The sequence below is a fragment of the Anopheles stephensi genome, chromosome 3 (assembly GCF_013141755.1).
Source record: "Anopheles stephensi strain Indian chromosome 3, UCI_ANSTEP_V1.0, whole genome shotgun sequence".
Taxonomy (NCBI): Eukaryota; Metazoa; Arthropoda; class Insecta; order Diptera; family Culicidae; genus Anopheles; species Anopheles stephensi.
The window spans coordinates 87,654,720-87,665,703 of record NC_050203.1 but is presented as its reverse complement, the minus strand read 5'-3'; the positions used below and the strand labels follow the sequence as shown (position 1 = coordinate 87,665,703).

General features: G+C 47.1%; 3 protein-coding genes across 20 annotated transcripts in view; 2 read left to right on the top strand and 1 right to left on the bottom strand.

Annotated features, from left to right (window-relative positions):
* Positions 1 to 108: 108 nt before the first annotated feature.
* LOC118514068 (cleft lip and palate transmembrane protein 1 homolog) lies at positions 109 to 2,953 on the bottom strand. Its single transcript, XM_036060593.1, has 3 exons — positions 2,645 to 2,953; positions 940 to 2,578; positions 109 to 857 (listed from the first exon to the last, which is right to left on the bottom strand). The coding sequence occupies exons 1-3, from the start codon at positions 2,717 to 2,719 to the stop codon at positions 565 to 567; spliced, it is 2,007 nt and encodes a 668-aa protein (XP_035916486.1). The 5' UTR covers positions 2,720 to 2,953; the 3' UTR covers positions 109 to 564.
* Positions 2,954 to 3,184: 231 nt separating this feature from the next.
* Positions 3,185 to 4,146, top strand: LOC118514069 (ubiquitin-60S ribosomal protein L40). Of its 2 annotated transcripts, none has more exons than XM_036060594.1 (3): positions 3,185 to 3,310; positions 3,534 to 3,763; positions 3,854 to 4,146. In XM_036060594.1, the coding sequence occupies exons 1-3, from the start codon at positions 3,186 to 3,188 to the stop codon at positions 4,012 to 4,014; spliced, it is 516 nt and encodes a 171-aa protein (XP_035916487.1). In that variant the 5' UTR covers position 3,185; the 3' UTR covers positions 4,015 to 4,146. The 2 variants fall into 2 exon arrangements, with proteins under 2 accessions (XP_035916487.1, XP_035916488.1); XM_036060595.1 differs by having other exon boundaries at positions 3,288 to 3,417.
* Positions 4,147 to 4,811: 665 nt separating this feature from the next.
* LOC118514067 (protein turtle) overlaps positions 4,812 to 10,984 on the top strand; it is a 17,027-nt gene continuing 10,854 nt past the window's right edge. For 9 of the 17 annotated variants that reach the window (XR_004906563.1, XR_004906562.1, XR_004906564.1 and 6 more), the window contains exons 1-3: positions 5,421 to 5,547; positions 6,043 to 6,703; positions 10,566 to 10,984. The exon at positions 10,566 to 10,984 is cut by the window's right edge and continues 83 nt beyond it. Coding sequence is in view for 14 of the 17 variants with exons in the window: in XM_036060589.1 (XP_035916482.1) it covers positions 10,620 to 10,984 (365 nt within the window). In the remaining 3 variants the exon portion in view is untranslated. The other 8 variants (XM_036060585.1, XM_036060580.1, XM_036060581.1 and 5 more) reach the window with 8 other exon arrangements.

Here is a 10,984-nt window from a genome sequence, read left to right as displayed (position 1 = left end):
GTAAAGATAACCTCAAGTACCTTATCTAAACGATGTATACTAAATCGAGTGACGAGCTTGTCGTGTGATATTTTATCAGCATGAAATATTCAGCACCAACCAACAGAAGAGGTGATGGCCAATCGAATAATTCTTTGTTCGCTTTTGAAATTCATATGCTTTGAGTTATCGTACTACAACTAACACGTACTTTGATCATGTAAAACGTACCACAGTTCATTCCTTTTGCTCTACACCACACCGCACTATCTTACTAAATGTAGTATTTAGGGAAACGAATGAACCTAGTAAAGCTTTCATACAGTTATTGGTTTCAGCTGGATCTGGAGCGCGATCGTCAGTAGGTTGTGGTACTGCGTCATTGCTAATAACTACGACAAAATTAAATAAACTAGGGGGTACAAAACAAATTCGCTAGCGCAATTAACGCACCAAGATATCATTATAAGACAACAGTTGCCTACACACAAACACTGTCACACACACATGCGCGCGTACACGTGTTTTTGCCCCAAGCAAGAGCGGCCAAAGCAATTCAATGAGTTACTAGCAGCATGGTTGCCCCTAGTCATCTTTCTTGTCCGTGGCCGTCTTATTTGCCCCCTTGCGCTTGGGGGAAGACTTTTTGTTCTTCCTTCTCTTTGCATTCGGGGAGGACGGTTGGCTTCCTGCTTCGGGAGCCTCCTGCTCATCGGCGCTACTGGGGCTGCTAGGTTCTGCCAAAGCTGCGGGCTCTTTCGCGACCGTTGCCTCGTCCTTGGATGCTAACATTTCTGCCGAGAACCCAAACTCATTGACACGCTTCGAATCCACCTTGTAGATCCAACGTTGGTAAAGGAAGATAAAGAAGACAATGTCTGGAATGGAAAAAGGGGACATGTGTGTCAACTTTCTTCTCTGCATAGACATGCGAAGACATGCGGGCAAAAGCACACTTACCGTCACGGAAGCATCCGATTCTGTACATCATTGGCATTTTGATCACGAAGGCAAAGATGTCGTCGATGAAGGTGTTCAAAAACTTGTAGGTCAACATTCGCCAGGGCAAATGTGCGACCGACTTCATCTTATAGTTGATAAACAGCTGCGGCGTCATCATGATAAAACCGAACGTGAGCAGGTACCCGTACAGCATGTTCAGCACAAACGAGTACCATCCTTTGTGCTCCTGGTACAGCACGCTGTACACACTGTACGCCAGCAGCAGCGGGAAGCACACCCATCCTAGGTACTTGAATGCAAGATTGTCGTACTGCCTAGTGCTCGATTCCACGTACGATCCCTTATCGGTGAAGGTGATGCGGGGCAGAAAGCCGAAGATGCGGTTCTCCTTGCTGATGTTGATGTTGACCACCTTCTGGATTTTCCACACCTCAATACCGAGCCCCATCAGGCAGCTGATCTTGATCATGAAGTTTGTCTCATTGTCCAGCACGTACAGCAGCACGATCACCGATTGCAACACACCAAAGAATACTGACCGGACTGAGAGGCCCTCCAACGACTTGCGATTATTCCAGAACTGGATGTCGTTTTTGAACGCCAGCAGCTCGAATACGCTGTGCAGAATCGTTACGACGATTGTGATGCCCAACAGATAGGGATTGTTGTCAAGCAGCGCTTCCTTCAGCGAGTCTTGATCTTCGTCCGTCTCGGTACCGCCGGACAGTGCCTCCGTGAACATGTTGTTGGCCCATTTGTTGCGCATAGTCTGAGCGGCGTACAGCTGCCACTTGAACAGCGACAGTGGCTGGTACGATAGGTTAAGCTCCAGCACGGGAGTCGTACGATTGATGGGCTGATAGTCCCTCATCATGTTCCAGTAGTCGTTGTAGAACACGATTGGAAGGTACGTTTGTCCACTCGGAAGAAATTTGATGTACTCGTCCAACGGGGGCGGCACGGATCCTTTCACCCAGTTGGTTTGATCCGTCACGAGATTGATGGTGAGATTTGGATGCCAGTGGGCGAGTATTTTATCATCCACCAGGGCATTTTCTAGTTCCTTCTCGAACTTCTCCTTGTCTCCGGCGAGCAAGTTGTGGGTTTTGGTTCGCTTGATCCGTTTGTACTTGCTAAGCATCGCTCTTGCGTGGCCCATATGTTTGCCAGCAAAATCTTCACCCGCCGCCGGATTAGGACTGAGGCCTGTCTTCGTGACGTACGTGTGCAGGTATATCGATCCATTGTTCATCAGCTGATCAGACGCTTTAATGTGAGTATTGAGCGTAAAGATGCCGTCCTTGTTCTGGCCCCCGTACCAATCACCGTACACCAGGCCTTCCTGCAACCAAACTAGGCTGCTCGGATCATTAAAGTCCACATTGTACTGGTCTTCCGAGATGTACACGTGCAAATCGAACACGGTACCGTTCTCGAACAGATTCCAGGCATTTATCTTCGATTTGCCCGTTGCCTGCTGGTTCACACCGGCATCCGGGGCAGGACGGCGGAAGAATGAAGAGATGAAATAAATAATCAATGCTCGGATGATCAGCGATTTGGTGATGGCAAAGAACGATTCAGTGCGTGACGGTTGCTGTTGCAGCTGTGCTGGGAGTTGTGCTTCAACGGGGCCCTGGGAAAGAAAGAAGGATGCTTTTCTCATTAAACATTTTCCACCGTAACATGTCGACCAACTTACGTCCGGATGGTTTTGATCATTAGGGGCCAGTGAATCACTTTCCGCTGGAGCGGTACCATTATCTTCTTGCGGCATTCTGCACCGTATTGCTGTTATTTTCCTATTTGCAATGGAGCTGAATGAAAATTAAGATTCACTGATGCAACACTCGGCACATTACGCCAAGTAACCTTGGCCACTTGTTGTTTGAGCACGAGTCTGCGAGAAGAATCGAGTCGGGGAACTTATCGGAGCCAGCTTCCGATATAAAAATATAAAAATGCTCCTAATTGAAGTTCGCTCGTGACCTGCTAGGCAAAAAATAGCCGAACTGTCAGGTTGACATTCGAATGACGTGGTGCTGTGATTTTGGAAACAAGGTTGCATCATGGAATGTTATTTTAGATCATAATCAGAGTTCTTCTTTTTCAATTATATTCCTTATCAGCTTTTATCAAACATTTAGCACAAAAATCCTTGCAAATATTTTAAATTTTGCTTTTTAAATAGTGCTTCGTTAGTAGTGAAAGGAAATTAATATCTAAAACAAGCGAAATGTCAAATGGAGACCGATCCAACGAAATGTCAAAATGCATGTGGACCCGACCTGCCGTTCTGCTGCTCGCTGTCAAGATGTTGTTCCTTTTTCTTTTCCTGTCAAAGTGTACCAGCGATCGGACACGTTGGGTGAGTTTGATTCGATTTTCAATGGAAAACATGGAAATATAAGTGGTTTTATGGCTTTTAATGGTTAATCACATTGCCACGCGCGATAATAAGCAGCAGTAGTAAATGTATGGGTTAAATTAAGCCTCAAAACGAAATGTTTCCCATTGAACGCTAGCAGCGTTTTGCTGTGTACATAACCTCGAATGTCAAACTAAAGGTGTTCCCCTTTCGTGCTCCACAGAATCATGCAGATTTTCGTGAAAACACTCACCGGCAAGACCATCACACTCGAGGTCGAGCCTTCGGACACGATCGAGAATGTGAAGGCCAAGATCCAGGATAAGGAAGGAATTCCTCCAGATCAGCAGCGTCTCATCTTCGCCGGCAAGCAGCTGGAGGATGGTCGCACCCTGTCGGACTACAACATTCAGAAGGAATCTACCCTTCATCTGGTGCTGCGACTCCGCGGTGGTGAGTATCTCTTATCGTAGCTTTCCGTAGCTACGCCCGGTGCCAGAGAACGCATGGTTCAGTTAAAATGTTGCGTCGTTTGTATCTCAGGTATCATCGAGCCTTCGCTGCGTATTCTGGCCCAGAAATATAACTGTGACAAAATGATTTGCCGCAAGTGCTACGCTCGTCTGCACCCGAGAGCAACCAACTGCCGCAAGAAGAAGTGCGGTCACACCAACAATCTGCGCCCGAAGAAGAAGCTGAAGTAAGCTGTGATGTTTGCGACGGGCTTCACTTGTTTTCAGAACCATTTCGGAAGTGTGAGCTGCTGGCTGGTGGAATCATGTGTATGTTTCGTTCATCAGTGAAAGAGGAATAAAAAAGCTGATGTGCAAAGCATAGATCACGGTATCATGATAGGTTTAATTGCGCAATGGAAAGAATTGAATCGTTTAGCACGAGGAGGAGGCTTTTTAGATTTGAATCTTGGAAATTTCGGGGGTCCTGTCCTATCAGCCTTATCTTATGTTCTAAGTCAAATTAGTAGAGAAAAAAGTAGACGACATCGATCTAGTAACCGTGTGTGGCGCCAAGAAAAAAAATTAGTTTATTTTTTTACTTCAACCAAAGCAGCCATATGTCGTCGTCCAAAGCAACAACACCGGTTCATCAATACAATTGAGCGGTTGTTTACAGCAAGTGGGTGTAGAATGAACGAGTTATCAGTTTGTTCTGCAAATATTGGATGCTGAATGTCGGAATAAACGGTTAGGAATGCGCTCGCAACCGAGGAAAAAGCATTCTTTAGTCAGACGTTCAACCGACCGACCACGCGTTGTGTGTTGCTTCTTCAACGAGGATGGATTTTTGTTTCCATCCCTGTGCTTCCCATCTGGAGATGCTGGAGTTCAGATGTTACTGGAGGAGAGAAATGTTTCCTTCTTTCTCTCCTTTTTTGCTAGAGAATGCGCGAGAGCGTGGTGCGTGAGTTATGCTGCTGCCTTTATTTCTGACCAAAAGTAACCATAGTTCTGGTTTTACTACAAAGCCTTGCAGTAGGCCGAGTTGATGGTCAAGATCGGATCGGAGTTTCGTTGCGAAGCAGCATAGCAAGCAGGCCTCCCAACGGTGTCCGTCAGCTTAAGAGTGGCTGTGTTACGCTAGCGCACTCCTACCAAGGAGCCGACTGTTGTTCTTGTTTGTAACCTGTTCTGTAAGTGTGCACATTTATGCTGCCTGGAATTTCGTTCCGTCACACTCTTTTCTTCTAGTGGTGCCTTTTTGCTAAAGCAGCAGAACCACCCAACGGTTAGTTTGTTTGTGTGGGTTTGCAAAGGTGCGCATCATGTTGCTGCTGCTGATGATGACGATGGAGCGCGAGCAGCATAACAACGAACATCAGCAGCAGCAGCAGCATAGCATTCTCAAACGGTCCGAAGAGCGATGTTTGGCTCTGCGTTCTCGCTCGCGTGCTCTCTCTCTCTCTCACTCTCATTCTCGCGGTAATCAGCTTTTTTGTTCCCTTCTACACACGACTCGGGGTACCGGAGAGAACGTGCGGCCAAGAAGCCTGAGCATATTAGGGCCACAAAAAATCGATACGAGCGTATGCTGTGCTTCTGTTGACTCTACGCATCCACACATTTTTCAGAAGATCTTCGAAGTACGCTGAGCACACACTGTTCCAGCTCTGGTGCTACGGGTCTGGAGTTTTTCACCAAACGTGTGCTACCCGTGAGTGTTGTGAATGTGTGTGTGTGTGTAGGTGTGTTGTGTGCTCGCATTTCAATCTGCATATCTGGGTTAGTTTAGTTAAAAAGTTTCGAAATTTGTGGAAAATGTTCTATTCTTTTCGGAACTTTTAAGCTATTTGGGCCAGATAGGCTGGAAAGAGAGAGAGAGAGAGATAGAGAAGGAGCGAGAAAGAGCTTGCCAACAAAAGAGAACGAGCAAAAGAGCGAGAGAGAGAGACAGGGAGAGAAGGATACAATATGCGCGCTTGTGTGTGTGCGCGTATGCGATGCTGGGGAAACTGGCTTGCTGCTGGCCCTTGGGGTGCGCGGGTTATATTATTTTCTGGCTGAAAACACGGGAAAAGTTCTCTCTTGGTGTGTGTTGAGATTTTAACACAGGTTTGCGGTCACCCGAAACCAGATTGTATGCGGAGTAAAATGAGGTGTGACGCGATAACGCTATTCGGGGATGATAGGCGTTGCTGGTGCTGCTGCGTGCTGGCCAAGTGAAAATTCTATCCTTGCAGCGTGTTTTTCATTCTTTCGGGTGCAATTTCGTTGCAGGTGTAGTTGCTTGATTCGGTGGGTGTTTGTGAAATTATTGTGTGCTCAGTGCTGATGCTCCGTGCGTTCTTCGTGATCCAGCACCCGTGCGTCTCGCCGAGGTTCCGTGCCTCCTGTGATCCGTTATGTGCATTTTCTTCTCACCACGTGTTTGAGTGTGTGTTTGTGTGCATGTGAAGTGAGCAGAAACAAAAGGAAAACCCGAAAAAGGTGTTCTGTGTATGTGTGTGCTATTATGCAAATGCTCTACTGGGAGTTTAGCGCACAGAGAAGGTAGCACTTTGCCGTCAAATGTCAAAGGTGGTAAAGTTCGTTTGTCAAACTAGTGAAAATCGAATGTGACCCTTCAAAGGGCTACTATTTTGCACGCCATCCAAGCCCCTACACCCTGGAGTGTCCTGAGTACACAAGGATACGCTATACACTCGCCTAGAAAAGCAGGTCAGCGCGCTAGCAGTGCAAACGGAAGGACGAAAACGACAGAAGCGCGACGCGTGTGACATCGTGTCCCTGTGGTTGCGGCCGTCAGGACCTGCTCTTCTCGTTGCCTCTGCCATCATCACAGTAACCTGTGTTGCAGGATCCACAGACACACAGCAGCAGCACCACACAGAATGGATTATTGATTGCAGTAACCAGCGAGGGACATACTCACATCGTGGTAAGTGTATCAATAGGCCCATATCCTTCCGCCGAAAAAACAAAACAGTCGTCCTCCAGGAAAAGCAGCGTTAATGTTGAGGGCTGATCGGGGGGAAGAAAGAGTATGCATGCGCCAACTCTTTCCGAGGTTAACAGAGTAAATGGGGGTCACACCAAAAATGATGTCCACCTATTGTTGCTGTGGTTACTTTGACGCGGTTAGGTTGCGCGATGCAGCATTTAAAACGCTTCCAAAGGGATGGCGTGTTGTTGTAGCGAGATGTTTTATGGCTTCGGCAGGCCAACGGTCAGTTTGCAGATAGGGGTCCACGATAGGCGTAGCAAAAGCAGTAAGCTAATAAACCCTTTTGAAACCTCCCCAGTTTTAGAATCGCTATGCTTGATTCGCCCTGCTGAAAACTGTATTCGCATTTGGGGTCGCCCTTTTTTGTGTGTTAACATAGGACCCAACCATTTCCTGTCGGTTGAACGTGTTTTCTCCCGTTGACTGCACATCCTGCGCCCCGGAGCAAGTGCAGTTGTGTCATCCGGTATCTTTTGACGCTGTTGTGTCAAAAATCAAGCCGTTGTGAGGGAATGATAGGAAAAAAAAACGGCTGGCTGGAATGTGGTTCATCGGTGGAAAACGAAGGAAAGTCGTCGCACAGTTTAAGAACGAGCATATGGCCAAACCGAAATAAAGATGAAAAGGCGAAGAAAAGACACAGGTCACAGGGGGGGTGCGCACGAAGGTACGAACGCCAGAGAGAAGGAACGAAGCAAACACACCACACAAAGCAAAGAAAGCTAAAGGAGGAGAAAAAGATCAAAGATGGGGCGCGGATGGGAAATGTTCGCGTTTTCGTTTTGCTCCTTTTTTCGTCGGTTGTATCGTCGGTCCCTGGCTTTGCTCTGGTGGTGTGGTTGGACTTTGTCGGAGGCGCACTTTGGGCGTCTTGTGTGGTAAGGAATGGACGAGCAAAGAAGGCAGCATTGGCTGGCGATGAGTGTTTTAAGGCGGTTTGTGTTGGTGTGGAAGAAAGCCCTCTTCTTCTGGTGCCGATGCGACACGATGAGCATTACAGGAGGGGGAACCTGCTTATGTTTTGAATGAATTTTGTTGGTTTCCTTCGCCTCGTAAGTGTGGGAAATTACGTAAAAAAACGGGAGAAAGACAGAACGTAGACAGGTATCGATGGATAAAAAATTAAAAGGCATCTCTAAAGGCATGGCCCAAAGATGATGCTCGTGTGGTCTTCCGCTCGATCACACAATTCGATTCCCGGACAGGAAGTGGTGTCCGACCAACGAGCGAAGCAGGAAGTAACCTGCGGTATGCAGAAACGGTTGCCTAGGGCTACCACCATCGGCTACGTCGAACTTGAGTACCGATCAGCGTTTACCACGATTCATAACGCAAATGCTGCGGTAGAAACACCATGAAAGCATAAGTCGATAGAGCAGTTCCCTAATTCTCGGCAGGAAAACTGAGATAATTTGAAAACAGAAAAGCATGCTGGAATAATTGCAATCGTCCATATTGTTTTCGGAAAGGAAGCCAGTGTTTGAACTGTAAGGAACCCAGCATCACGTTTGAACTCCGTGACCGTGTGCTGCAGGCCCCAAACCGAGGTCGAGAAGTGTTGCCTTCGTGTTGCCGTATCGGTGGAAAACACTTTGCTTGAAGAATTTGCTCACGCATTTCGACCGGAAGCCAGCCATCACTGTTATTAAATGTGGATTCAAGCTTCTTGGCTTGTTGGTTTGTTTGCAGCGTTCAATTGCATTGCTGCGCGCTATCTGCAAACAGTTGGACATAATGCGGAATATTTTATGTACTCAAGTCCACGGTGTGTAGTGGGCACGCCTACACTAGCGACACATCTAACTGCCTACCAATTTTGAGCTGGTTTGTTTTGGAAACACACAAAAGCAATCGTGTAGGTAGAGCATGGCATTGAGTTTTGTCTAGCCTGCTGTTGAACAAATGTCAACTGTAAACCGTCCTTCAAACATGTGCGCGGGCACGTTACTGTTCAGGAACATAAAAATGTAACGCTCTACAACAGAATCAAACCAGAATGCCTAAGGACAGATCGTATGTGTCCGAGCGGCGTGTGAAATTCCGTCCGTCCGTCCGACCGTCTGTTTCTGTAAGGGCGAGAGGGTTGAACCTGTGTACAGAAGTCGAGAAAGACTGGGGGAAAGCGGGCATTGGATTCTCCTGTCAAGACGACAGGCGAACCCTTGATATTTTTCAAACATTTGCGAGGGAGTTGGAATCGAACTCGCTTCCAGAGAGAGCGAGAGTGTTACACTTTCCAGAGCAAAATCCGCCAGAGCGCATGAGCAGTGGTAAAGATTGCTGGTGGTGGTTTAGTATTAGAAGTACTTGTGCTAGTCTCAGGAACAAATAGACGAAGGACCGGATTTTTGTTCAGAACATTGATTTTGTTTCATTGCTAAGCTTAATGCATTGTGTTGGAAGTGATAATTATGGTTGGTGTTGTTAAGTATTTGTTGGGTCTAGGGCTGAGATATCGGGCATTAGCGACAGCGATCAGATTGAAGTAGTAGTCCAGAACAAGCAGGGAGTGCTGTTGGTGCAGCAGCTGGCCGAGAAAATCCGGGGAGAACATCCGGGAGAATGTACCGATATTGAGAGCTTGTGAGAGAGAGATGACGGAACGGAAATTGAGAGACAGAAGAGGAAAATGTTGAGCTAAAGTTTTTCTCGAGTTCCACCCAGGCAGCAAACATCGCTCTGCTGTACGATTCCAGGACAAATTTTCCTCCAAAAGTGGTGTTTAGTGGTCAAGAATATTAGATTTTTGCGGAATAGCTAACATTTGCAGCCGATTCTGCAGTGAACACCTAGCGTAAGGTAAACAAGGCACTGCGGACGTTGTGCAGCAGATGAAAATCGGGCAAGAAGCGTAGCTGCAAGTGTCAGGACTTTGGTGTGGAAATTATCTTTTCCATCGTAATCGCAAAGGTGTGATATTCTCACCACCGATTGGTGTGCTAGCAGGCAGTAGTACTAGCACTATGTGTGTTTGTGCATATGTGTACATGAGTGTGTATGCGTGCTTTACGTGGAAATAGGTGGATTATAATTGCCAGTATTAATTTTTGCGGTGGAAAATATTCAGCCCCTGCTGCGAAAGGATAGCTAAGCAACGATTTGGGGGTGAAAAATAGGGTGGTCTAGCTAGCAGCAGCAGGCTTTGGGTTAACATTGGAAGCTCGAACGCCCAAACGTGCCCACACAACGGCATATTAGAATAGTTTTTTTTGCTTACTACTCCATTTTCCATGCAGTCTTCAAAGTTTTGCACACGGACTTTCGCCAGTTACACATCTGCAAACAGTATTATTTCCATTTCGGTTCCGAAACGGCAGGAAAATCCATTCCAGCTAGCTCCAGCTAGTGGTAAATAATTAAAAAGTCTGCGAGCAATATGGTAGGGGGTTCCAAGGTCCAAGGGGTAAATAGCAGTTCCAAGGGTAATCCGCAGTGCAATAAAGTGTACGTGGAATGCTATATGATTTGAATTGGATTACGTTGGCCACACCCGCCCCGCGTGTTTGGTGATAAAGTATATCGTTGTGCAAAATCTGTATTGATCCATGGAATGTGGTGCAAATACTACACTGCTGGCTGCCACACAGTGTTGGTTGGCCGTTTCGTGACGTGAAAAGTATCCTCCGACAGGGTGGTTTTTCTTCTTTGTGTGTGTGTGCGTGTGTGCAAATGCTGACCAGCTAAAGCTGTGGAACAATTAAATAAACGTGTGATTTTGTTGGAAAGCTCTTGAAGCGCACAGCAAAGCTCGAATGTGTGTGTTAATGCAGAGCATGACTTTTGTTCTTCTTCGTAGGTAAAGCCAGCGCCATGAAAACGGTACGTTAGCAGTGACTATGGGATCAGAGGCATGGGCATGTGCGTGGACCCTGGGGTTTTCCGGTGGTGTCAGGCATTAAGCCGGTCGCGATCGTATGCCACATTAACCACACCCAAAACGAATCCCCGGCAAGCGTGTCCGAGTCGCGATAGATTCCCTGCACCCGGGGGCAAACGTCGCATCGACAGCGCCAGCGAAGAGCAGCAATACCGTCGCAAAGCAACAATAGAAGGGCCAAGTGCTAAAGTGGACCCAGTGTGCAATTACACCAGGAGTACCAGTGGCAGCAGCAGCAGCAGTACTGCTCATGATCACGACGGGGACGATCTGTTAGCCCACCACCGGTACAGTGCTCTGGTGCGATACAGAAAAGTGATAGACACAAGTGTTCGTAA